Below are 27,592 nucleotides of genomic sequence, written 5' to 3'. Positions count from 1 at the left end.
GGAAAGGTTTTGCTTCCCAGTTCACCTGTTCATTCCACCTGACTTCTCTGAGGGTGCAGACCAGCAGATGTAAAAGGTGCCTCTCAAACAGAAGAATGCTCTGTGCCATCTCTGCAGCCCTGTGCGTAAAGGTGGCAGGGCTTGCTTGGTGGGTCCCTGCTGTGTCACAGGTGGAAACAAGACAAAGGGTGATACTTAACAGACTTGGTGGAACCCTGAGGGCCCTGGGGAGGGCTGTCCCTTGGTGTTTTCCTCGTTGCACTGTTGTCTTTTGGCACCAAAGCCTCACCTGACTGCAGGTGTGCATTCCAAGATAGTATTATGCTCTCCTGTCACCAAATTCCATTCTTATATGACACCTGTCTCTCTAAAATACTTTTCAGCTTATCAGCCCACTGGACAGAATATTAGTTCCCATCGTAAACTGTGTGGCTATACAGCTGCAGAGGGACTACAGATGTGCACACATTGTTTCAAAGCCCCTGTGCTAACCTGCTGAAGCCTACTGCAAGCCTTAATTTTGCACCACAGGACATGCAATGGTCTGTGCTCCAGTGTCTGCCCTCTCTATGAGGAGGGGAGCTCAGTCCCCAGTGCTCCTCCACCACTTTGCGAAATCCTGGTGATATGCTTTGACAGTCAGGACTTTGGAATCCAGCTGCATTCACCCCTGGGAAAGACACAGGGACACCCTCGCACAGGACACAGGGTAGCTGTCAGGAAGTAAATAGGGGAGGCATTATTTTTGGAGCGACCTACCTAAATTTCTGGTAATTCAATACCCACATGCTGATGATAAGGACTTGCTAACACAAAGTACAAATGATGAGGAAAAGATGCGAATGGTGCTCCAGAGGAGTCCGGGCTGATGGCAGTGGGGAAGAAGCGCTGATCTGCTTGAGGGCCCTACAGGGGGGTTGGGGTGGCTGCATGGATGGGCTGAGCACAACTGGATCAGGCCCAAGAAGACCAAGTGCTGGCTGCTGCTCTTTGGCCACGATAACGCCAGGCAGCACCACAGCGCTGCAGCACCATGCCCAGGTGCCCAAGAAGGCCAAGGGCATCCTGGTTTGTAGCAGAAATGCTGCAGCCAGCAGGAGCAGGGAGGTGATCGTGCCCCTGTAGACGGCACTGGTGAGGCCTCACCTCAAGTGCTGTATTCTGTTCCAGGCTCCTCACTACAAGAAAGACATGGAGGCCCTGCAGTGGGTCCATGGAAGGGCAATGGGTCAGGAAAAGGTCTGGAACAAAAGTCCCATGAGGATCGGCAGAGTGAACTGGGATTGTTGAGTCCGGAGGAGGCCCAGGGGAGGCCTCACCACTCCGTATAACTCCCTGGGGGTTGTAGCGAGGTGGGGGTCAGCCTCTTCTCCCAGGTAGCAGCGATGGGACGAGAGGGAACGGCCTCAAGTTGAGCCAGGGGAGGTCCCCGATGGATATCAGGAAGAACATCTCTGCTGAAAGAGCGGTCGGGCACTGGCACAACTGCCCGGGAGCTGGGGGAGTCAGCGTCCATGGAGGTGTTCCTGAACCACGGGGATGTGGCACTGAGGGACGTGGGCAGCTGGGCGGTGGGACTTGGTGATCTTAGAGGTCTTTGGCAACCATAGATTCTGTGATTCTGTGAATCGAGTCATTTATTGTAACCAGAGGTAATCAGCAGCGAACAACCAAAAAGAAAAGCCTCGAGAACATCATGGAAACACGCAAAGGCTTGACTGGGATACTGATGGAGCCACAGGCCCGGCAGCGTTCAGGTGGGGCCAGGAGGGTGGACGTGTCACCCAGTGCCTTCAGCAGCACCAACAAGCCGGGTTCCAGCGGCGCTGCATCCGGCCCTAGGCTCCTCACTCTGTGCTGGCTGCAAGAGCCGCCACCCTCCTGCTTGGGTGCCCTCAGCCCCTGTGAGGTGTGATGGCATCACAGAGGGTGGCACGGAACGGCCATTGAGACATGCGGGGTGTGGAGCTGAGCTAAGGCTGCGGGGCTCAGGCTGAGCTGAGTGCAACCTGGTGAGGTGAGCAGAGAGGAAGGGGCTGCCTGAGGCTGCCAAGCGAGGAGTGTTCCCCAGCGCTCGGGGGCCTGAGCTGCGAACTCAGCCTCATCCCGCTTCTCCCATAGGTTGGCACGCGGAGGACAAAGCCCAGCAGTGATGGGACAGGGACTCTGCAAGTGGTTTTCGTCAATACGCACAGTGTGCGTGGGGACGCAGGAGGCCACCAGCTCGAGGGAGCCAGGTGAGAGCAAAGTATCCCTGCACGCAGCTCCCCACCACTGGGCAGAGGGGTGCTGGGGGTCTGCCTGCGGCGGAGAGGGGAGGCGGAGGCACGCAGGGGCTCCCCAGCATCCGCGGGCAGGGTCCCACTGCTCCTTGCCAGGAGGGCCACGGCTGGGCTGTGGCTGGCTGCTGGCACCGCTGGGCCTGCAGTGCCCCTTCCCCTCCACAGCCTCCAGCCCTGCCTCTCAGCTGGCACGGCTGGCACAGAGCAGCCCCTAGGAGAGCCCCCAGGGGCACTTGGCCCCTCAAGGTGCTCACTGCTGTTACTCTCTCTTCTCCAGCATGTGTGCTGTGTGGCCGAGTGGATGATGACTCCAGCATCCTTGGGTGCAAAGAAGAGCACAGTGGATACTATTTCCATATGTATTGTGTGGTGAGTTCCCACGTGGCTTCTGACACCTTCCTTCAACCAGTGATTCCCTCCTTTCTGCCCTAACAAGATCACGCTCTTTCCTCTTGTACAGAAAGCTGCCAATGATCTTTGTCAACCAGGATCAGATAGCGACAGTGCAAGATTTTATTTACACGACCTGATAAGCACAGTGAGACAGGCAGAGAAGAAGGTGAGCACTGGACCAGAACAGGGAGCTTTGTGCCAGGACAGGCACTGCTTGCTTTGCCTGGTCAAAAGAAAGCAATCCCAGCTCTTCCAACCAGATCCAGGAGAAATTCCTGCTCTTGCAGATGAGCCCTGTTCACTGGGCAGCTCTGCAGAGTGCCACCCAGCCCTGCCTGCACCCTGTGCCCTCCCAGAGGTGCGGGGCCTGCTGTGTAGGCCCTGAGCCTGCTGCTGATGGGGGCTGCTCTGCTCTTTCCAGCTCTGCTTCGTTTGTGGCAAGAGGGGGGCCTTCATCACCTGCGCGGAGCCAGACTGTAACCGCAGCTTCCATCTCCCCTGTGCCTCAGAGGGTGAATGTATCACCCAGTACTTTGGAGAGTTCAGGTAAGGGCTGCCAGGTGTTGCCTGTGAGCCCCCAACCCCTCCTGTTAGCAGCAGCCAAAGAAGCAAGGAACACACGAGGCATTGTGACACCTCCCAGCAGCCTGACACAGCCAGAGCCAAGGCCTGGGGCTCATTCCTGTTCCTCTGCCCCCCTCTCAGCACTTCTCACCTTGCCCATCCCTCCCATCTTCCCCCCAGGTCCTTCTGCTGTGAGCACCGCCTGCAGCAGGCAGTGGAGGCAGTGCCGGAGCAGGACACGACCTGCATCATCTGCATGGACCCCGTAGGTGACAGCAAGTCGTACAGCACCATGGTGTGTCCGTCTTGCCAACACGCCTGGTTCCACCGGGCGTGCATCCAGGTAGGAGCACTCCCCTCGCCCTGTGGGAATGGTCAGCGCTCAGCAGCACCAGGCCCGGCTCACACTCACGTTGCTTGTGTTTCTGCTGCAGGGACAGGCCCTGTGCGCGGGGATTGACTGCTTCCAGTGCTCCCTCTGCAGAGACAGGGACTATTTTATTGCAGACATGCTCGCCATGGGGATCCGAATCCCACTCAGGTTGGTGTCTTTCAGCCAGCTCTTGAGATGTGATGGCACAAGAGCTGTCCTTGGCAAGGGACTGCACTGGCAGGCCTGGCCCTGTACAGCCTTTAACACGGGCCTCAGCATCATTGGGAAGCTGGAACTGGGCATAGAGTGGAGCGGGGGGGATGCCATGGATTAGTTTTAGTCCTGGGGCAGTGAGTGATCATCGCATTCCCTCTCTCCTCTGGCAGAAGACCAACATGGGAGGACGACGATGCCTTTGCATCCCTGGCAGTTAGGCACCAGCACTGTGATGCCAGTGACTGCCTTAATCCACACGGCAGAGATTGGGAAGAGGAAGAAGGGTGAGTTACCTCAGCAGCCTTCTGGGGCTCTGCGTGGGATCCCAGCTTCACCACAGGCTGGGGGAGCACGGACTGAGCACCAGAGCTGTGCTGGGCACTCCCTGGCTCAGATCACTTTGTCCTCACGGCCACAACCCACTGGTTTCCCCAGGCCCTGGGAGCTGCTCCTCTGCAGCTCCTGTGCTGCACAAGGGACTCATCGGCGCTGTTCCTACCTGAGTCACAGCACAGCTGAGTGGGAGTGCAACACCTGTGCTGGAGAGGGCATCAGTAAGAGGCAAAAGTCATAGAATCATAGAATCATAGAATCACTAAGGTTGGAAAAGACCTAAAAGATCACCCAGTCCAACCGTTCACCTATTCCCAATAGCTCCTACTAAACCATGTCCCTCAACGCAACATCCAGTCTTTCCTTGAACACCCCCAGGGTCGGTGATTCCACCACCTCCCTGGGCAGTCCATTCCAGTGCCTGACCACCCTTTCTGAAAAGTAATACTTCCTCATGTCCAGCCTGAATTTCCCCTGGCGCAGCTTGAAACCATTCCCCCTGGTCCTATCACTAATGACACGAGAGAAGAGGCCGAAGATCCCTCTGGCCCACGAGGGATAGAAGCCTGTAGCACCCCAGTGCTATAGGTCAATCCTGCTCACCATCCTGCCTCCCCTTGCAGACTCCAACACAAATTTGGACAGTGCTGGACTCAGCACCATCACCCAGCAGGAACCAGGGCCATCCCAAGGCTCCAGCACCACCAGCCAGGCACCATCAGGGTCAGCTGACTGTTCCCATGTGCCTGCGAGCAGCAGCCGGTCCAGCCAGCACAGGACGGGCCGGAGGAGAGTCCGCCCGCATTTACACCAGGATGAGAACACCTACAATCAGCCCCGAGGACGCCGTGGGAGCTGCCGTAATGCTGCCCTGATTGCTGGGAGCAGCTCCCTAAACTCTGCCAGCCTTAGGACATCAGAGTCCTCGAGGCACTCCCCAGAACTTGGCTACAACCGCTGGTGCAAACAGGGACTGCGGGCCCGGACACGAAGCCGCTCTCCGTTGCAGCGCCGGGCCCAAGGTTCTCCAAGCCAGCCCCAAACACGCCGTGGGAGCAGACAGGCACCAACACCAAGTGCTAAGAGCTGCACCCACAGCTACACCACACCGAGAGCACCGCGGTCCTCGGGGGATTCCACAGCGGCTGATGGAAGCCGGTCCCGGCAGCCAGGGCGGGCGCGGACTCGAAGCCGCTCCCCTCTTGAACATCAGGCTGCAGAGATCCACAGCCAGCCCCGAAGATGCCGCAGGAGCCAATCCAGGCGGCGAGGGCCACCCCGGGGGAGAAACCGCTCCCGGGCACCACGTCGGGCCCAGCACATCCACAGCCGGCCCTAATGATGCAACAGAAACAGTTGTGTAAAAGCTCCATTTGCTGTCATCAGATCCATAAACATCCACCATAAAACTTAGAGTTCCATCATGCCACTGTCGGTTTCATTCCTCTCTGCCTTTCCAAAGGTGGGCAGCTTTAGGGGCTGCAACCATAGGGATCTCTTTCCCCCAGCAGCCAACCCATTCCTTCCTCCCCACAGCCCGGTTCAGGCTGAGCTGGGTTCTGGCTCCGACACCAGCAGGGTGCAGTGTTTCCAATGCACAACGTGGTGGAGGTCAGGCTGGCAGCTGCAGCCCCTTCTGGGGTTGTTTTTGTTAACTTGGGGATGTCGCTGTGCTTAGGACACGTGGGCAGCCCCTGAGCTGCTGCTGGCTGTGGGGTGGGCCAGCATTCAGGCAGTGCCTCAGGTCTGCTGCCACTGCTTGTAAACAGGACATCCACCCTATATTTCTTGGTCCAGTTGTCTAGAGAAATATCCCGCTGGTCTCTTCCTGGTATTTGACATACAGCCTCCTCGAGCTCACCCATTAGGCTTTGGTATCCCCGAGGGATTGTAAAACCAACATAAATCACAAACTGACAAGCTATTGGTGCTTTCTTCTCTGATACTCTGCATCCCACAGAGCTCAGAAAATTCAGGAGACTTGTCACTTGTGTTATTTCCTCCCTTGACTCAGCACCTCTAAGAAGTTCATCTGCACACTGGCACAGTGTAGCTTCCAGCCGTTTGTGCTGCCATCCCTCCAGTTCCTTAGTAAGCTGGTTCCCAAATATGATGGGGCTATTTTTAAAGTCCTGGCAGAGCACAGTCCAACATCACGGTGTTTTCCTTCCAGTTTTGGGGTTTTTGTCCTCCAACACAAAGGAGGGTATGTGGGCTTTCCATAAGGGGATGTACTTCCATCACAATTGGACTTGTAGCCCTTTGATCCTGAACCAACTGACATTCTGTGGAGTGAGGCTTTCTGGCTGGCAGAAGTGCAGTACAGCACCGTGAACAGCATTCCCATAACAGTCTGTGAGTCACAACCTTCCAGTCAGAGGCTGAGTTCCTCTCCTACCTTTCATTTTTAGGAGGTAGTGCTTTTGTCTTGCGGGCTTAGCTTCTGGCTTCAGGGATATCCATACCGTTTCAGCTGCTTTGGATCATTCTGGGATTTCAGTAGCCTCCCCCAGTGGATTTACAGCAGACAGTACTTCACAGGGGTCTATGGTTTTATTTTATTAGCAATTATTTGCACATTAAATTTGTTTAGTAAGCAACTCAAGGTATCGGACGCTGAAGGATAGACAAGAAATCCCAGGTAAACACCTGGTTTCCAATCCTCTTCTCAGCTGCCTTTATCCAAACGGAAAGTAAGGCCGCATGTTTTTGGCTGTTGAGAAGCCTGCGTTTAGCCAGCATATCAAAACACCCTCCTTTGCTGCAGCAGAGGTTAGCCCTGCGCCCCTTGCTCCAGTTTCAGCACAGGTATGGCTAACATCACACCAGTTTGGTTTGTTGGTGGGCACTGAGTTCACACCTGGGGCCCGGCTGCTCTGTGGGAAGAGAGGGTGAGTGCATCAGCCAGAACATCTAGTTATTCATCGTGTCTATGCTGCTCTTCTGGTCACAGGCTTGTAGCAATATGTGATATTGAAGGACGTATGCGTAGTGCCCCTTCAAGTAGTTGCCACAGTGACTGAAATAGATACATACTTCTGTGCCCAGTGTTACAAAGGCAACTCTGAAGGCGTTTCCTCCTGTATGATGATACTGGCCCACAGCATCAGAGGGGGATGTTGTGGGATGGCACTAGAGGTTGAACCTTTCTGCCAGCAGTGAGCACAGTGAGGCACTGGGTCGTGCAGCTCAGCAGTGGTGACAGTGACAGTTCAGCAGTGACTCCTGCTGCAGGATTTTACGACTGCGGCGTGAAGACTGTCCAGCACTGCTGATGGAAAACACACAGCTAGTTGTTGCAACTACGTTGAAAAATAGCATTTTGAAGTGGAGAATTTGATCTGTTAAACAGTGTCATGACACTATTTGTGTCTGTAGTAGTTTCCAAGGAACAGCTGAGCCTCTGAGTCCCGACCTGCACCCTTCATGTCAATGGGTCTAGCAGAAGGAACCCTGTCCTTGCAGCTGCCTCAATTTACTGATAGGTTTAGCTGCCCAACGCAGCTCTCCGAGAAGCTCAGCACTCAACTCAAGCCGCTCTTGCCCGATCTCGCCCCGCTGCCCGCGGCCAAGCGCGGGTTTAGTCGAGCAGGAGGAAATTTGGTCATGCATATTCACGAGGTGGGCGGGACAAGCGGCAGATATATTCATTATTCATGAGGTTTCGCGCGCTTTTGCCGACCACGTGGTGCATTTTCGCGCGGAATCCGGCGGGGTAGGAAGCAGCGATGGCGGTGAGCGGCCGGAACGGGGCTTGGGGAGAAAGGGCGGGCGGGGTCGGGACGCAAAGCTCGATTCCTCCTTGTCCTGGGAGACGTTTGTTGATTTTTTCCTTTGTATTTATTCATTCATTCCGGGGGGCGCGGGGGTTGCCGGTTGTCTTGAGAAGTCTCCCGGTGGCCCTGTATCGGAGAAGGGAGCATAGGGGCGGTTCAGAGACCTTCTCCTTTGTTCCGGGCTCGGCGGACCTGGTTCTCAGGTCTTTCCGTTGCAGTTTGTGGGGAACATTCACGATTTTAATTTTTCCCCTTTCGGAAAGCGGGACTCATTGCTGAGCAGCATTCCCCTTCGGCCCTCCGGAAGCTCCAAGCCCCCTTGGCCCGGTGGCGGGGAGGAGGCAGCCCCGCTCCCCAGCCGCCCTCACCCGCCCCCCCCTCCTTGCAGGACTCCTCCGAATCGCAGGCGGCGGTCACCAGCCCCGTGCGCAGCTCCCGCCGCGGCGATGCCTTCACGTCCAGCCCCGGCAGGGACCTGCCCCCCTTCGAGGATGAGTCCGAAGGGCTCCTGGGCACCGAAGGGCTCCCCGAAGAGGAGGAAGAAGGAGAAGAGCTCATCGGAGAGGGGATGGAGAGGTAAGGAGGCCGTTGAGAGCTAGCATCTGGGGAGTTGCGTTTGTAGGTGGGGTTTTGTTATTGGGATTCTCAGTGCGGACCAGCAGTGGGTGCTGGTAGCCTAATGAAGGGTCTGAAGTGCTGCTGGGTGGTAAGGAAAGAAGAGTCAGGGTGTGATGGTGTAAAGTTCTGGAAGCACAGAACACATCGCAAACCAGGAGCAAAGTGCTGTTGTGATCTTAGGGACAATAAACCTGGATCTTGAGGTATAGGATGCGCGTCGAGCCCAGCTCCTTGCTCTTGCAACCATGAATGTTAATGCTTTGCTACTCAGCCAGACCTGCCAACTAGCCAGGGAACTGTACAATATAGAGACTTGAGTGCTGGCATTGGTAATCCTGGTGTTGGAGCCTTTCATACTGCAGGGCATCTCTCCCTTGCTCCTTCCTGTCCCGTGGGCTCCGTCTGATGCAGATCATCTGTCCTGACTCACTGATAGCCAAGGGAAGCTGGATAAATGCCTGGAGTTTGTTTCAATGCTACGTGTGTGCCCTAGGGACTACCGGCCCATTCCAGAGCTGGATGTCTACGAGGCAGAGGGCCTGGCCTTGGATGATGAAGATGTGGAGGAGCTGACTGCCAGCCAGCGGGAAGCTGCAGAGAGAGTGATGAGGCAGCGGGACCGTGAGCTGGAGCAGGGCATGGGCCGCATGAGGAGGGGGCTGCTCTATGGTAGGTGGAGATGACAGAGGCTTCTGTGGGCTGGGGGAGAGGGCCTTTGATGCACTTAGAAGTATGTTGTTTGGACTTGCTTCCTTGGTATGTTAATGGACATGTTTGAGTGCTGTTGATTACAAATCTTCCCCTTTAAAGACTTCAGCTATCGTGGAAGGTGCAGAAATTAGGCTGGAGCTGAACTGGAGTTTGGCTGGGCCTGGGGTAGTTTTTGGTTTGTAAGTGCCAGCCTCTTTGCTTCCTCAGCCCGTTGCAGTTCATCCATGACCATTCCAAAGAGGAAGAATGGGAAACTCAACTCTGACCGATTTGTCTTCCCAATCCATAGACAGCGATGATGAAGATGAAGACCGTCCTTCACGGAAGAGGCGGCTGGCAGAACGGGCTGCTGATGGCATAGAGGAGGAGGATGAAGACATGATCGAGAGCATCGAAAATCTGGAAGACATGAAAGGGCATTCAGTGAGGGAGTGGGTTTCCATGGCGGCTCCCCGGCTTGAGATCTACCACCGCTTCAAGAACTTCTTGAAGACCCATGTGGATGACCATGGGCACAACGTCTTCAAGGAGAGGATCAGCGACATGTGCAAAGGTACAGCGGGGTGATAACCCTCTTTATGTGGACTGTGGTACTTTGCAGTGATTCAGCCAACAGGTGGATTTCTTTCTGCCTGTCCTGTTTGTCCCAGACACCAAGTTAGCACATCAAGAAACTGATGCTAGCGGAGATAAATGAACAGTGGAAACATCATGACTGCCTTCTTTGATTCTGTCTGACTAATTAGAAGGCCCCTCATGTCTGCTACTCATTAATATTCATATCCTAGAAATGCTGGCAAAAAGTAGCAGCAGACAGTGGGCTGCGAGCTTGTGGTCTGAAAGAGACAACAATTACTTGCTGTCTGTGACAGTTACTTTCTCACACTGAAAACTGGGTTGTCCAGTGAGGGGCCACAAATATACAGCGTGACTTTGAGGATCATGTCTGTGTTGCAGCACTGTGTTTGACTACTCACTGACAGAAGCAGTCATTGACAGAAACCATCAGTGAAAATTTTTAAAAACTGGAATTGTTACATTTAAGAACAACTTCTGTAACTGCAGTTGTTCATATTTCTTACTTACGCTGAGTCAGAAGATTGAGTACTGGATCCTGGTTGGTGTTACACAGTTAGAAAATAAAGGCATTTGTCTTCCTCCTCCTCAGGAACAGCAGAGGCAGAATATTTTTGCCAGCCATTCAGTGCTGGCTATTAGCACTGCTATTAAATTCTGTTTCCTGGAGTCTGTATGAGAGTAGTTTGTTGGGCTGAGGCTTTCAAGACTCAGGAACACTGAGCCTGAGAAATACCTACAGAACTGGAGAGAAATAATCAGAATGAGTATTGATGGAAAAAAATAGTTAGAAAAATAACTTTAATGGACTCCTCCAGCTGTTTTTAAGTTGGTGACCTCCACGTTTCTCAAGAGAGGTGCAGACACCTACAAGCTGCAGCTTGCAGGAAACCAGCTTGTGTGTTCTGGATACCTTTACAGGCTGCTTGAGAAGTGAGCAGGTTGAAAATGAAATGCTCCCCTTCTTTTTCTTAAGAGAACAGAGAGAGTCTAGTGGTGAACTATGAGGATCTGGCTGCCCAGGAACATGTCCTTGCCTACTTTCTACCTGAGGCCCCAGCAGAAATGCTGAAGATCTTTGATGAAGCAGCCAAGGAAGTGGTGTTGGCCATGTACCCCAAGTACGATCGTATTGCTCAAGAGATCCATGTTCGTATCTCCCACCTCCCTCTGGTGGAAGAGTTGCGGTCGCTCAGGTAAGCAGCAGAACTACCAGCAGTGGCTGTAGGACCTACAGAAGGCTTTGGGGTGCTAAGGAGAGAACTAGTCTAAGCTACAGTTCCAGATAAACCCAACAGAACTGCTAAACTTATAACAGAAAAAGAGTCTGATTAAGGATGAACTTCCAATGTCCCCTAAGGGAAAACACAAACCTTGATCTTCCTACCAGTAATTGTTTTTCAGAAGGCCTATGGTAGATGTGCCTCCAAGCAGAAATGTCTGCAGGGTGGTGTTCTTTCTGTGCCCTGCAGACATCCAGTATCTCTCTTTCTTCAGGCAGCTACACTTGAACCAGTTGATCCGAACCAGCGGAGTGGTGACAAGTTGCACAGGGGTCCTGCCTCAGCTGAGCATGGTCAAGTACAACTGCACCAAGTGCAGATTCATCTTGGGACCCTTTTTCCAGTCCCAGAACCAGGAGGTGAAACCCGGTTCCTGCCCAGAGTGTCAATCTCTTGGTCCCTTTGAAATCAACATGGAAGAGGTAAGAGATGTGGGTGTCTGGGAGCTGCTTAATTACACAAATGTAGCAGGCTGCTGGTCCTGCCCAGGCTGGACAGAAGCTGTCCAGCTGTCCTCCTTTCCTAGTTAGGTCAGCATTTCAGTCAGATCTACCAACTAAGGAAACTAGAAGACTGTAGCAAAATCCCTGATGTGGAGCATCTGGCTTTTATTCATTGCTTTGGTGTTTTTAACTATTGTGAGTGGAACGTCTTTCTCCCAGGCACTGATCCAGGTTGGACAAACACCACAGAAGCTGAAGCTCTGATCAGATATGGAAAATAGATTTGTCATCATTGCTGTCTATCACAGTCTGGAATTGCTCCTGTCAACCTCCATCCTCCTGTAGTTTTCTAGCTAAAATAACGTAAATCTTTGAGTAGACTTTTTTCCAGTAAGGTGCCTTTTAAGAGTGATAGTGCCAATGCCATCCAGAAATGCTGGTTAACTTTTATTTTCCTACTGCAGACAGTCTATCAGAACTATCAGCGCATCAAAATCCAGGAGAGCCCTGGGAAGGTAGCTGCTGGCAGGCTGCCCCGCTCCAAGGATGCCATTCTCCTTGCTGATCTGGTTGACAGCTGCAAGCCAGGGGATGAGATTGTAAGTACATGGAGTGAGCACAGAGCATTTGTAAACTCTGACAATAACATCAAGGTGGACGTCAGTAATTCTATCAGAGGAGAAGGAAGGAAGATTGTCTTCAGATGCATTTGGGCAACTGTTTACAAGACTGATATCTTAAAATGGAAAGAGGGGGCTGTTTGAGGCTGTGCATGCACTGACAGACCATCTCCTGCTTCCCAGGAGCTCACAGGGATCTATCACAACAACTATGATGGCTCCCTGAACACTGCCAACGGGTTCCCAGTGTTTGCGACTGTGATCCTGGCCAACCACATTGCCAAGAAGGACAACAAGCTGGCTGTCGGGGAGCTGACTGATGAGGATGTGAAAATGCTTGTGGCTCTGTCCAAGGATGAGCAAATTGGGGAGAAGGTGGGTCTGTCACTAATACACCCTTCTGCTGAGAGCCAGCCATCATCTGGCAGCTGGATCAGAAAGTGATGTGAGATGTCAGCTAGCTAAACACTGGGTGGAGGGACTTTCAGAAATCTCAGTTCCCTGGGTGCTCTTCTGGTCATCTCTCAGCTGTTGATTAGCATGAGTTACCATGAGAGATGCAAATATGACACTTTCCTTGCCCTTCTGGAGATCAAATGTTCTGTTTCTCCCCTTCTTTCTCTGGGGCTCCACGTAGCCACAGGGCTGGAAGACGTGTGAGAGTTGCTCAGGCACTGCTTGTATTTGATCATTAGTTTCTCTTGCTATATCCTGAAAGCAAATTGTGAGGAGGTACTCTGAGGGCCAGTGCTTGCAGAATTGATCCTCTTGGATGTTATTACCTAGCTAAACCATGCTGGAGGTCTTAGCTTTGTCTGTCTCCACATGCTGAGATCTGAATACGGTACTTTAAAGAAGGCTCCTGGACTGGTGCATATTAAACCTCACTTGAGTTGAGTTTAAACTCTCCAATGTTGAGACTTCACTCTGTTGCCTTGGTTGCATAGTTTTTAATATTGGCTCTGTTGTTTATGGTGCGTAGAGTAGCTCCTTTTAAGTCAGAGCTGTTTTAAAATCAGTAGTCTCTTGTGTCAGGCTATTTTCAGAATACCCATGAGAAAATAAGCCTATTGTTCATCTTATTTGACCATGATTCATGTGTAACACAGCCCATCCAGTGACTATCACGTGCAGTGAGTAGGTCTCAAACTGAATCAAGGTCTCCAGCTTTGCAGTAGGTGATAACAGCCACTGTGGTGTGCAGCTGGAATCTAGAGGCTGTGGCTGCTGCTTCTAGCACCAAACTATACAGTCTCCTGTGATCCAATGGCTTTTTTTTTTTTTTCCTTTTAAACAACTTTGTGACTCTGGGTTGATGGTTACTTTTGAAAAATCTTCCTCAGCAGAGACAATAAGACTCTTTAAAGACAGCTCTATAGTATTGGCAACCATGGATAAATCCAAGCTGTTTTTCAAACCCCTTTCTGCCCAGACAGGGAAACGTTACTCCCTAGATAACTCTCTGCATTTCCCTTCAGATTTTTGCCAGCATTGCCCCATCTATTTATGGACATGAAGATATCAAGAGGGGTTTGGCTTTAGCCTTATTTGGTGGAGAGCCCAAAAACCCAGGTGAGTGTAATGTGTTGTGCAGGGCTGATGCAACGGATCTGGGTTTGTCGGTGCTGTTGCAGTGAGTGGTCAGAGTTGTCTGTGTGTCTTGGTGACAGGCAAGTGGACAGACTGAGGAAATCTGACTGAAGGGGCTGTTCTATCACACCAAAAATTGATGTGAGAGTAGAAATGCTAAGACTGAAAACAGCTCCTGCTGCAAGCCTAGGCATGTTTTTATCCCTCTTCCTCTAGGAAGTCATATTTGATGCTCCTTTAAAGGTTCAATCTGTTGGTGTCCTGATTTGTTGTCATCTTAAAAGAATGCATTCAGCAGGGTTAGAAATGCTTTTTTTACACTCAATATAAAAAGCTGCAATTGCAGTGGAAAGGAAAAAGCTCTGCTTTGTTCCCAGTTCTTATGCACTGCTGTATTTGATCCTTCAGTACTTTTGGTTCTTCTCAGTGTTCTAAACCATAACAAAATATGACAGTGGCTATATCTGATCTTTCCCTCAGTTTTCCTGTACAGTGGTTTCTCTGCATACTCTGCCTTCCCTTCAGCTTTGTGGTGTTCAGGGTAGGGTTGCTATCGAGTGGTGCACAGAGGACTCAGCTGCCTGTGTGCCTCTCCCGTTACTGTTGTAGGTGGCAAACACAAAGTCCGCGGGGACATCAACGTGCTTCTGTGCGGAGACCCTGGTACTGCGAAGTCGCAGTTTCTTAAGTACATAGAGAAGGTGTCCAGCAGGGCCATCTTCACCACTGGCCAGGGTGCTTCTGCTGTGGGCCTCACAGCTTATGTTCAGAGGCACCCGGTCAGCAAAGAGTGGACTTTGGAAGCAGGAGCCCTCGTGCTGGCTGACAGAGGTGTCTGCCTGATTGATGAATTTGACAAGGTGAGTTCCAGCTGCATCTCTTTGGGAAGGCTGAGCTGTGGAGGGGTTGGCCGTAACCTCTGTGCTGAGGACATGAGATAAGTTGGGGTGCCATCGGCCAGCAGACTGGGCTTCCTGCAGTTTGTTTAGGCCGTTGCTGGGCTGCATGGTACAATTTGCTGTCTCTTCAGAGCACCCTGTGCAAGCTAATTCCCCTTGGTGCACTGGGCAATGTTGACTTGAACTGAATCATCTTTGCTTTCTTGTAGATGAACGACCAGGACAGGACCAGCATACACGAAGCCATGGAACAGCAAAGTATTTCCATCTCCAAAGCAGGCATTGTCACCTCCTTACAGGCTCGCTGCACTGTTATTGCTGCTGCTAATCCCATAGGTAAGTGCTGAGAGCTGCAGGAATACTCATGTCTCCAGCATCAGTCCTGTTGTCTCGAGAGCTGTAGTGCAGCTTCCCTTCTCACCAGTCTGGAACACAATTCAAGCAAGCAGTAAAGTCTCTCTGTGAAGGAGATTGATGTTTACCTCAAAGCTTCAGCCCTGAATCCTGTGGCTGATGTTGAGGTTTGTCTCTGCTCCAGGTGGTCGATACGATCCATCGCTGACTTTCTCAGAGAATGTAGACCTGACAGAGCCCATCATCTCTCGATTCGATATCCTGTGTGTGGTGAGAGACACAGTGGACCCTGTGCAGGTAAAATCATGCTGTCAGTGTGTCTGCACTGGGGTGTTAGGATGCTCAGCTGCAGCTGCTTACAGAGTTCTGCTGTCTACTGACTGTCTTCAGTTCTGTTATTACACTGCTCTCTTGTAGGACGAAATGCTTGCCCGGTTTGTTGTTGGCAGCCATGTCAAGCACCACCCAGGTAGTAAGGAGGCAGTGAATGGAGATGCCGATGAGGTTATTCTTCCCAATACATACGGGGTGGAACCCATTCCTCAGGAGGTTCTGAGAAAGTACATCGTCTATGCCAAAGAGAAGGTCCACCCCAAACTCAACCAGATGGACCAGGACAAGGTGGCCCGGATGTACAGTGACCTGAGGAAAGAGTCTATGGTGAGAATACTGAGGAAAGAAGGGGAGTGAGTGTGTATCCAGACTGCAAATCGGCCTGTGACTGCTCCAGCACAGGTTGACACATTCTAGCTATTCATGTCTCAAGAGTCTGTGCTGCTTTTTTATGAGAGACAGGTAGATTCTACAGTAGCTAGCTGAACAGATGATTCTTCAATTAGATGCAGGGTCTTGCTTGTAGATAATACATAGTGTGATGGACTGGACATAAATACTGGGGTCTGCCAGAGCAGAGTCTTTTGGCAGGCCCACAGGAAATGTTTGCGTTCACCCATGTGCTCTTGCTGTGTTATAAGGAGCTGTTCTCTGTAGAAGTATCCTCTTTTATCTGTGATTTCTCAGGCTGGTTTCATCCTCTCCAATCGTGTGGAATTTTCTTGAGATCAGACTTTGTGAGTTTGGGAAATGTTTTTCTCTAACATTTTTGTTTCTCCATGTAATGCTTGGTGAAGGTAACTGAGGATTGCTGTTTCCTGGAAAGGCATTAAGTGCTGTCAAAGAGGGATCTCATGTAGCATTCCCTCGTATTCTACCAAATTAAAATGTTAAGTATTGGAGTCTGTACCACACTGTGCAGGATATGCCAGCAGATGGCAGAGCCTACTTAGCTTTACACAGTCTTCTGGTCCAAGTGCCATCTCCTGGAGTGCCAAGCAGGTCCCGACACAGAAACCACCCCGTGTCTTCTATCCTTCACTAAGGGGTTTCTCCTTCCTCTCCCTCCTTAGGCAACTGGCAGCATCCCCATCACAGTGCGGCACATTGAGTCCATGATCCGGATGGCTGAGGCTCATGCCCGTATGCACTTGAGAGATTATGTGGTGGAGGATGATGTCAACATGGCCATCCGGGTGATGCTGGAGAGTTTCATCGACACGCAGAAGTTCAGTGTCATGCGGAGCATGCGCAAGGTGGGTACTGGCTGAGCTGAGAGCTGCTCTGCCCTGACCCTCAGGGTTGGGGTGCAGCCCTCTTGTTTGCCCTGGCTGTTGGAAGAGGATCCTGCAGGCTCTGTTGGGGTCTGTCCCGCACAAACAGGTGTCATGCCTGTGCAAATGGAGAACTGTGAGTCTGAAGGTGCTGCTGCATAACTGCCTTTTGCTAGTCTGTAGTGGGGCATGTAAAGGCTCTCATAGCAGTGGTGTTCTGTCAGGGCTGAGATAACAGTGAGAACAGATGTGTCCCAAGCCTCTGCATCCAGAACACTGCTGTGTTTCTCTTATTTTGCCACCTTTTCTCCTGTTTTGGCCCAGTGCTTCCACTACTGCCACAGCCAGTGGCAGTCTCTCTGCAGTTTTTCTAGAACTTCTCAGGGGATGGATTACACCAGTACAGCTCACACTGCAGTTCAGTGAGAGGCTGCCCTTTGAGCGGCAGGACCTGGCTCTGAACAGCTCTTGGCCAGCCACAGCCTGGCATCCATCCACAGAGTGCCTGCCCTCAGTCTGGGCGACTCGTGGCCTCTCTCTTTTGCTGCAAATTGCCAGTCAGACGTGTGAGTCTGCAGGGCACAAGGCAGTCTGGACTAAGGGATACTGCCCTACCCTTCCTCAAGGGCAGCAAACCTCCATAGTGGTGCCCTATTAGCCCCTGGGAGGCTTCAGGGCTGCTGCTGAGGTCTCTCCAGAGATTTTGTATGGGTGTCAGCAGCTGGCAGAAATGCCTTGGATAATACAGGGCTGTGTTGTTACTCCATGTGCAGGTGGCAGCTTGGCAAGTCTAAAATCCCATAGGAGACACTAAGAGTGCAGGTGACAGTGGTGTCATTTGGTTCCCCTTGTGCTCTGTGGGAGAAGGTTTGGTTGGTTTCAGGCACAGGAGACCTGCAGTGTGGCATTGGGTTCCTGACCCTCTTGGTTTGTCTCATTCTCCTTCCCAGACATTCTCCCGCTACCTTTCCTTCAAGCGAGACAACAATGAGCTGCTGCTGTTCATCCTGAAGCAGCTGGTTGCAGAGCAGGTGATGTACCAGAGAAACCGCTACGGGGCCCAGCAAGACACCATAGAAGTCCCGGAGAAGGATCTGGTGGATAAGGTACGAGCTTATCCTAATAAGCCTTCTGTAGGGTTGGTTCCTGCTTTGTGTTAGCAGCCTCAAACTGAGGTGTTTTCATGGTGTGTATCTTCCCAAGTCAGTGTACCAGGAAAACCTGGTGTTACTGAATTCACCCCAGAACCAGGACTGTTTCATTTGCCTCTACTCCTGTCTTGCCTGGGAGTACCATATTCTTCCTTCTCAGTCCTTGTGCACTCCCATAAAGCTTTGAGGTTGACATGGTAAATCTTGACCACACTCTGTCAGAGATCCTACAAAACTGCTTCTCATATATGAGGATTGGGAGCTCTGGGATAATAGCTAGGTTTAATGAGTATGCTTTTCCTCTAGTGGAAGTAAAAGGACGAGCTGAGAGCAGGCAGATGCTGAGCCAGCATCCTCTCTTCACTCAGCTGATCTCTGCCAATGCTCTATTCTCCTGACCTGCAATCTCCCCTGGTACTGCAGTTCTGGTTCCTGCTGAGCAGAGATTGCTGACTGACAAATTTTGCGTGCCCTCTGCTATGGAAAACCACATGGTGCTTATTTTTCTGAATAAGCATTTACCTCTCCCCCTGCTCTGTTTGCTTCCCAGGCCCGGCAGATCAACATCCACAACCTCTCTGCCTTCTATGACAGCGAGGTGTTCAAGATGAACAGATTCAGCCGTGATGTGAAGCGGAAGCTGATCGTCCAGCAGTTCTGAGGCTGGCAGCAGAGCCCACCATGTGCAAGATGAACCCTTTGTGCTTCTGGCCACCTGGCTGCACTACAGAGCTCACTGTCCAGAGGGACTAAGCTACATGTTCTCTTGCTTGCTTTGTGCCTTATGGATTAAGGAACTGCTGAGCTGCTGAAGATGTTGTAAATAGAACAGAGTTAAGTAGTTAAGTGCCCAGCCAATTCTGTTTAGCAGTTTTGTTTGCTGTTCTGTTTTGTAGCTGAGCCCAACAGGGAGAGAATTGCTGGCCACATAGATGGTATGTTTGCTGATTATTTATCCCTAGTTGTTAAGAGCTCATCTGCAGGAGGGGGTGAGTAGGAGCATTTGAAAGGCATTTGTCTGCCTTATCTGTGCCCCTTGGATTGCAAGCACCTTCAGGGATTCTTTTTTCCTATCTCTGGTGACTCTGCAGCCTGCTGGGTGATAATTGAAACTGCTTTCAACTCTCTGTGAACAAGCCAGCTGCTCAGCTCTCGGCCTTTGCACCTGACACTTGACATTTCCCCAGGTGCCCACATGGGCTGACCTGCTTGGTTTCTGCAAGTGAAAGGGAAGGGGGCAGAAGAAGGTAAGAAATAAAATAAAACTTGACCAGTTCTAATATTAGGGGTGACCTGAATAGGCAGTGGAAGCGTCTTCAAAACACGCAGGGGCAGTGTCCAGAAGCCTCAGGGAAGGGGCTTCCCCAACTCAGTGGGTGATAGCTCTGCACAGCTGTCAGCTGATGTGAATTTACAGCTCTATTCAAGTGCTGGCACCTGAACTGAACAGCACCTCATATCCTTTTACGGAGATTGCTGCTTTGAAGAGTAGCAACAGAGAGAAGCCCTGAGCTGGAGATGTTAAGGGAGGGCAAGTTGGGCTGATAATTCACATGCAATTTTCTTACCGTGTGCATTTTAATACAATTTGTTTTCCAATACTTTTGTATTTCCTTCACTTTTTATTTTTAAATTCCTGCAGTTATGGTGGGGAGGAAGAGCATAGCTGAACAACCTGAAACTGCACCAGCTGCTTAGCAGTTTGCTGGTGTTTTATGGCCTGGGTACATACATCCTATGTTTGGTCTTCAAGTTAGTGGGCTCTGCTTGTGCAAACAGAGGGAGATAAGTCCTGCCTGAAGTGGTTTCAAGTATTGCATGTCCTCCTTGGGGGTAGATACCAAGACATGATTGTGTGCAGTGCTGTCATGAGTGCTGCCATTCCCACCCAGCTCCAGCTTGGGGCTTTGATCCCTATGTGGAACTCTGTCCCTTAAATGTTACTGTCACCTTGAGACTGTTCTAGAACAGCACTTATCTGCCCCCTTGGCTGGCACTTGGGGTTGCCAGTCTAGGAGAAGCAGTAAAACTCCTCCAGGGCTTAACTGAAGTGAATGTGCTTTTTCTGGTTGGATGTGGGGACTGTACAGCATCTCCAGCCTCCTCCTGCCTTTGCTCAGGAGAATTTGTAAACTGCCTTCTGCAATTCTGTGTTGGCCAAGCAGACATGTCCCTAGCTGCCAGCATTGTGGAGTTTTGTCATGGTGATATGTGTGTGTGTCCCCTCTCAGCCGGGTTGTTATTCAGGAGCTTGAACCCTGCTGGGGGCCTAGCACATGACTCTCAGCCTGAAACTGGCTCAGTGTGTTGCCTTTTCTGTCTGCCAGCTCCCTCCTGTGTATTTGTTTAACTGTTTTGGCTGGCTTTTTCCCTTCCCACTGGGTCTCTGTCTACTAGGGCTTTCTGCAGGCAGCCTTCAGAGTCACTTTCCTGGCATGCTCTCCATGCCTGATCTTGCCCTTTGCTCTCTGAATGTGAGTGTGTGTCAGATCTGTTGTGGGGACAGCAGCGCTCCTGTGTGCCTGAGCCATGGAGTAAGGTCTTGCTGAGAGCCACAGTGGCTCCTGAGCTCTGGGCACAGCTCTGTTAGCACCTTATCTAATGCCAGAGGCCAGGCACAGAGGCAGTCCTGGGGGAGAGCAACTTCGAGCTATGCCCAGCTCTTTGGGCAAGTGCTAGCCTTGAGATAGGAAACCCAGCAGTAATAGGGGGTGCGACAAGCTTGTCAAACAACTGAACTGGTGTCACGGGATGAAGATTGAGTGGGGAAGGAGAGAGAGTTTTTGTATTGCATGGATAAATACAAAATGCTTCTTTAATGCTGTGCAGGGAGTGACCCAGACAGCGCACACGTGGGCAAGCATGTTACTGTAACCTGTGAAGCAATACAGGGAACAGAATGGAGCTCCTGATTTCACCTACCCCAGCCTCCCATCCTCTGCCCTACCTCACTTGGTGCATGTTGTGATCTGTGGCAACAGAAGGATGCCACTGTTGGAGTCACTTGTTTGTCACTTCACTGCCTCATCTTGAATCCTCACTATGGAGACAGTTATGCCTTTGCACCTTGTGTTGCCAGCATCCAGCAGAGCAATGAATTTTTGCAGCTGTGCCCTTGCCGATGTTGACATGAGCCGCTCAGTGGAGTGTTAATGCCAGTCTGAAGGCATGTTCCTCCTCTCACGGCCACTGAGCTTTTCAGGTTCCCTGGAGCAAATTTTGGCTGTTGACAGCATCAGGTGTCTGGTCTGGATGGGGGTGTAGATGAGTGAAAATAGATGCTGCTTTGAGCAGGGGCTGCCTTGCCAGGGGGCATGTTCCAGCTGAGTGTAGTGAGGATTTTGCTGTAGGGCTCTGAAGATCAGCTAGCCAAGCCACACATGAAACAATGAGTTGCTCCCCAGACAACCCTGAATTTAGTCAGTCTTGAGCACTTGACTTCTCGCTGCTGAGATTTGAATGCTGTGCACTGCCTCTGAGCACCTGGGGCAAAAGCAATGTTTTGGGGAGGTGAGGTTGGTCCACAGCAGTCTGTTCCTGGGCACAGACAGAAAGGTGATGGGCTTGCTCTCTGCAAGGCAGGCAGAGCTCTGTGATGCCAGGCAGCATCCCTTCTAGTCAGATAGGCTTGGAAGAACATCTTGATTTGAAAAGGGCACAATGGGCCAGATCCTGATCCAGTTCAGTTTGAACATGCTGTGTGCATACTCCTGAGAGAACAGCATGGCTCTGCATCTCAGACAAATCCGTTTGTCCCCCTCCCAGCATGGAGCTTTCTGCCTAGATGGAGTGTAAGCCTGATCCCTGTGGTCCCTTGAGACTCAGGATGTTCTGTGGTTCTGTGCTATATACAAATACATACACTGTATCTGCAGGGCCCTTCAGGTAGCCAGCTAACTTGTTAGGGTGTGGGAGATGGAAATCCTGCTGCCTCATTGCAAGCCCTTTCCTGCTTACTGAAAAGGTTTAGAATCTTGGGACGTTCTGACTTTACTGTGATCATAAACAACTATGCTACATTTGCAGGTCCCAGGTTGCATCCTGTGTGCTAGCATCTGTGAGTCTGTTTGTCAAATGGCAGATGCCCTCCAAGTACAGAAAATTCTACCTCCACTACATTGTGGTTTTTTTCCCCAAATTAATGCCATAGCCACTTGGGAAAAATAGTGTGTGCATCATTTCTGGACCAGCATTATTTCAGTTTCTCTCATAGCAGATATTGGCTGGAACTTGGTTTGTCTATCTCCTGTGTGCTTATGTAGAGCTGATTAGAAGCTGGTTGTGAAGAACTTTTGCAGCAAAATAGTGCTCAAGATGAAGTGGCAGTGTTGGATAGCGTTACCTTGCCCTAGAGCAGACCAACCAGCTGCAGTTGAACCAGGAGGGCCATTTTGTGTGCTTATGCCTCTGTCTTTGTTGACCGCAGCTGAACTGATCAGGTGAATTCCAGCATGCAATTGCAGAGCCATTGAAACAGTATGAGAATATGTATATGGAAGTTCTACATCTACAGTTAGTTACAGCAAGTAGAATGCTACCTCTTGGGCCATGCTGCATGGGGAACACACTCCAAACTTCCTAGTACTTTTCCATCCCCTGAGATGCTTCACCACTAAACAACGTAGAGCCAAAATTGGATCAGACTTCTGCTGTATTTTGCATCTATTATGCAGTTCATGCTGCCATGACTGATTTAATGTCTCCATTATCATGGAGTACTGGTCTGCCAATGACTTCAGCCATCCAGCACGCTCCTCAGCCATAACTAAATGTCTTTAGGGAGCCTCAAGGGGCTGCTGAGCATTGCATCTTTAGAGCACAAGCTCCTTGGAAGCAGGCTGTGCTTCTTTCTGCTCATCTCGCAAGGCACTTCCCACTAAAGGTAAAGGAGGAGTGGGTCGTGGGGAAGCTGCCAGCTTTCTCTTCTGGGTTGTCTGGTGCTCAGGGGGACTTGAAAATAACAGTTCTGCATAAAAGATGCTGAAGATCTTCAGTCCTATCAAACCATGCAGAAACACAGCTGTAGGAGTGCCCACAGTCCCCATAAGACAGTACATGTTTATTCTCAGCATCAACAGATTTTAGCCCTCTTCGGATGCAGGCTGCTCCCTCTGCTCCGGAGTTGAGTGCATCCCAGTTTAGCCAACTGCTAAGGAACCAGGAGTGTCTCTCAAAGAAACACTGAGCTTTCCAGTTTAGCAATGAAAAGCATAACCTATGAGCTATTCAGGTCTTTTTCCAGAGAAGACACTTTGTTCACTGAGGGTCTGACACTCCCTCTAAATGTTCTCTCAGGTTCCTGTACAGGAGAAAAGCCAGCAGTGTCTGGGCATTGAGAGTACTGGAAGGCCTTCGTTACCCTGAATAGCATCACCTGGGTTCACCATGGTCGAGTGCTCTATTTAAGCTCCATCTGGGAGCAGAAACATTACTATTCATCTCTGCTGGGCTTTAGCCTGTTTATACTTCTGTTCCTGCAAAAATCTTGAGCAAATCTAAGGTTTGCTCACTCTTATGATATCTAGTTTTCTGTATTTTTGCAGATTTTTCCATCTCTCTGCAACCTTTTCCAAGAGCTCTGCTTAGGAACTGAGTTTCTAAGCTCAGTGCAGGAATAAGGAGGTTTTTGGTGGTGTGTTTTTTTTTTTTTTTTTTTTGTTTTTTTTTTTTTTGTTTTTTTTTTTAATGTCATGCAGAAACCCAGCTCAAATGATGTGAAACAGCCTCCAGAGAGCACATCCTTCCTGTCTGGGTGCTCAATAGTCACCCCTCATGCCAGCTGAGTGCTGTGACCATCCCTCTGCATGCTTGCTGTAAAACAGTCATGAAATTGGGTTGCTCTTCCTCTTGAGTGGGGAGCTCTGTCCCTGTGATGTGAGGAAACTAGCTTTGGCTTTCAGCTGGAGAGCTGACTGTCACCTTGCCTCAGGTGGCTCTGTTAAAGGTTATTCTGGCCCCTTAATCAAATTCAGTATAGCTTTGTTTTCATCTGCCCTCTAGGAGTCTGCTGAGCTTTGCTGTCAGAGCCTGCTGCAGGAGAACGCGTGGCTATTAATGCAGCAATAGGCTCTGCTTTAGTGAGGAGAGAAATGCGGACCATCGGGGAGGGGAAGCAGCAGAGGGAGTGTGAAAACTGGGAGAAAAAGCACAACTCATGCTTGCTTTACCACCACATCGTATCAGGGCATGGGAAGCAAGCAGGACTGGTAACAGCACTGTGTCCCAGGTGAGCAGCATCCCCTAAGGGGAGGAAGCTGATGCAGGTATGAAGAAAGGCTCAGAGTGATACAGAAAATCTTGGTCCCACTCCTGTGCTCTCTGTAGAGCAGATTCAATTTCCCTCTAATTACAGCACATCCAGGAAGGCACCAACTGCTCCAGGTTTCTCCTCTTTAAGTGTTTGTTATATGCCCTTCCCAGAGTGATTTGGGATGAGAGCAGAAGCCACAGAGCAGCTGCATGCCTGAGCTATATAAGAATAGTGGATGCCTAGCCCTTCTTGGTACAGTCAGAATGTTTCAGTATTCCAGCATTAAAAAAGCTAGCTCAGCAAACAAGCTTATATAAAGCTTGCCAGAGTCTCTGAAATAAATTCACGTTGTAATAAGGGAGAGGTTAAATCCTTCCTTATGCCTAAGAAAGGAAGGCAGGGGAGTCTCAAGCCCTTCCCTCAAGGTGGGACGTGGTGCCAAAAAGCTGCTCAGCCTCACAGCAGATGGGGTTAAACCACTTGGTGTGCCACAAACCTGCTGTGTCACTTGAGGCTCTTTCCCAAAAAGCCAGCAAAGTAATTGGGCAAGGTCTGAAAGTAGCTTGTTTTCCTTCACCTGTTGTAATAAAGCCCACAGATACCTTTCTGTTGTATGGACTAGTGTGAGAGGGCAAACGACGTGGGGTTAAACCTTTTCCCTAGTACTAGTGACATCCTGCATTTCTAACACTGCAAGAACTTAACATCTGACTGCTTATTTGTTCTGCTTATTGCTTATTTTCTTTCTCTGCTGAGCAAGGGCAATAGATCACTTTCATCTTTGTAGGTGAATTCAATTTTGCTGTATTTAGGAGAATAAAACTACTTAACAGCATATTTCAAATTAATGTGTTGCTTTTGTCTTTTTTTTTCCTAAACTGGAGCTTCAAAACAAATTCTATTTCTACTGAGATTAGACTTGTGTTTAATTTATTTTTAATTAACAAGTTCTAGGCACTAAATTCTTTCCCTTAGCTATCACCTTGTTCTTCTACTTTGGTAGCGTTTGTTTGCAAGTATCATGGAACACAATGTGACCCTTAAATTGAAATCAGAAAGCTGGTTGAATTTCCTGAAGGCAAAAGCTGTTACGGTAACTTACAGGGAGAGACAGCAGAAGGATTTCCAGTTTTGCCAACCTAAAATACATACTTCCTTTTTGATTCCCTCTAATAGACGTAACTGTGAAATTGAACAATTTTGAAGGAGAACAGAAAAGCACAGATAATGGTAATACCTAGAGAAGTTTCTCCTGCTATCACTTTTCTCAATGGCTTTGAAGCAGCTATAAAAAGCATTTAGTGCAACTGCAAAACCCCTTTTACCAATGCTCTGAACATCATTGGAGAACAAACCCCAGGTAGGGGGGCTGGAGAAGATCAAAGGAGAAATGGCAAGCCGTTGCCTATAAAGCTGTCAATACCTCGGGAGAGCTGAGCCAGCCATCCCTATTTGAGGCAGTGTAAAATGAAGACATGGGCTGTGCTGTGTTTAAGTTCATTTCTAAAGAGCACTGGTGTTGCCCATCCCTACTGGCTGTTCTGTGCTTTGCTGGTTGATTGATGTTACCACTAATTTTATTTCATTTTCTTGTCTAAGATACATTTTCTCTTTCCTTATTCCCCTCTTCTTGACATATAAGGTCAAAATGAATCCATGCAGCACCAAGGAGCACCATGAGCCTCATAGGAAGCACAGTGCTGTTCCTGCATGGCTCCCTTTCCCCTGATGCGAGGCCGTGTAATTCATGAGGGCGTCTCAGCGCTTCCTTTGATGCCATTGGGCTGCTGGAGACACTGGATCCAGTTTCTAAGACTGGGGGGCTGGATGTGGCAGGGTCAGGAGATCTGAAAGGCTCTTAGTGACTTGCTCATAGTAAGCAAGCCACCTGCATGCTGAGACAGCCAAATTACCAGCAGAAAAGTGAAAAATGACAAGAGCATTCATTAAATGCCATGCATGGGCTAAAGCCTGAGTGCACTGAGGGGTTTTTATCTCAGCAAAGGACTAAGCGGCGGCTCAGAAGTTCCTGCTGCATTTCCTGCTCGGTGGGGGCTGGGGGCTGCATTGATTCTGGAATAAAAAGGACTTTCAGAGTGCTGGAGGATGTGGTCCAAAAGAAGCCAAAAGCGAGTGCTTTGGTTCATGCCTGCTGGCTTTGCCTTGCTGCGCTGGGTAACGGGTGCTGCCAGCCCGTCACCTGCCCTTGTGGGCTAAGTGCTGCATGGGGGGTGGGTGATAGAGGGGAAAAAATGGCCAAAAAGAGCAAAAAAGAAAAGTAGCTAATTGCCCCAAGGGGTGGTGATGGTCTGGCAGGAGCTATGAAGGCCAGTAACTGATTGTACCAAAGGCCTGGGCCTGGTTGTTTCGGCTCACTAGAACCGCAGAATCATTAAGATTGGAAAAGACCTCTAAGAACATCAAGTTCAACCACCCACCCACCACCACTCCTAAGTCACGTCTCTCAGTGCCACAAATACATATTTCTTGAAATGTATGGTGTCACCAAGGATGGTGACTCCACCACCCCCCTGGGCAGCCAGTGCCTCACTACCCCCTCAGAGGAGCTTTTCTAACGTGCAACCTGAACCCGTGACTTGAGGCCATTCCCCTCATCCTATTGAGAGGCCGTGGTGGGCCTTGGCAAGGCACCTTTCATCTGTGGAAAGACTGAAAAACCATCATGTTCACGACACGAAAAAAAAAACAGGTTTCAGGAGATTCAATCCTCAAGCAAAGAGCATTCAGTTCTTGCAGGGAAAAGAACAAAAAACGCCTTTATCTGGGGGGATAGGAATGTTCAGATCTAAAATCCTGACGGCCTCCAGACCTGTTGTTTTGGGCTGAAGGGGCGCACCACAGCTCACGAGATGGGCGATGGGCGAGAGGACAGCTGCACACCTCTGCCCTGTGTGCTGAGGAGCAGGTGAGGAGCCACCTGCACACCTTGCTGAAGAAGGCGACAAACACGGTGTGTGTGACGGCATGTGGTGAGGATATGGCTTCCTCCTCCCATGGAGCACGAGGTGTTGGATTTTGGCATTGCCTGCTCTCCTGGAGCTGCGTGATGAGAGAAACTATCTTGGAACCAAAAAAAAAAAAGGCTCCTCATGACTGCTGCGAGGGAAAGCTTGGAAACACGAGCTTGATGCCCGGTGGAAAGGGGCCGACGCGATTCCGGGTCCTTCAGCTCGGAGTGCTGTCGCGTTCCACGCTCAGGACCAGGTCTTCGTCGCTCGGCTCTCCTGTGGCGGCAGCGCTCCCGCCCTCGCCGCGGGGGGGCCGGTCACCTCCGCCCGCGCACGCAGCCGCGCCGCCGGCGCTCGTTGTGTGGTGAGGCGCGTGGGGCCGCGCTCTGCAGCCGGGGGCGGCGGCGGATCGGCGGGCGCGAACCGAGGGGCCGAGCACCGGCTGCGCGCCGCCTCCGCGACCGCCTCGGAACCTTCCCCCGCCCTCGGAGCGGCGGGAGGAGGCGGCGCCGGGCGGCGGGATGCAGCGCGGGGCCGGGCGGCAGGCGGGCGCGGCGGCGGCGAGGGGCAGAGCCCGGCGGGCT

At 50.8% G+C, this 27,592-nt stretch overlaps 1 protein-coding gene across 1 annotated transcript; it reads left to right on the top strand.

Moving 5' to 3' along the window:
• Positions 1–7,889: 7,889 nt before the first annotated feature.
• On the top strand, positions 7,890–18,450 carry MCM2 (minichromosome maintenance complex component 2; the record flags this gene model as incomplete). Its single annotated transcript, XM_079540597.1, has 16 exons — positions 7,890–7,895; positions 8,326–8,513; positions 9,049–9,224; positions 9,556–9,819; positions 10,819–11,038; positions 11,340–11,547; positions 12,033–12,167; positions 12,372–12,563; positions 13,667–13,760; positions 14,388–14,638; positions 14,887–15,013; positions 15,216–15,328; positions 15,449–15,691; positions 16,438–16,620; positions 17,589–17,744; positions 18,340–18,450. 16 exons carry the CDS (start codon positions 7,890–7,892, stop codon positions 18,448–18,450), a joined length of 2,667 nt encoding a protein of 888 aa, XP_079396723.1.
• Positions 18,451–27,592: the final 9,142 nt, after the last annotated feature.

Source organism: Tetrao urogallus (genome assembly GCF_951394365.1).
Source record: "Tetrao urogallus genome assembly, chromosome: 10".
Classification (NCBI taxonomy): domain Eukaryota; kingdom Metazoa; phylum Chordata; class Aves; order Galliformes; family Phasianidae; genus Tetrao; species Tetrao urogallus.
The sequence above is the reverse complement of the archived record's forward strand: the minus strand, read 5'-3'. Positions and strand labels throughout refer to the sequence as shown.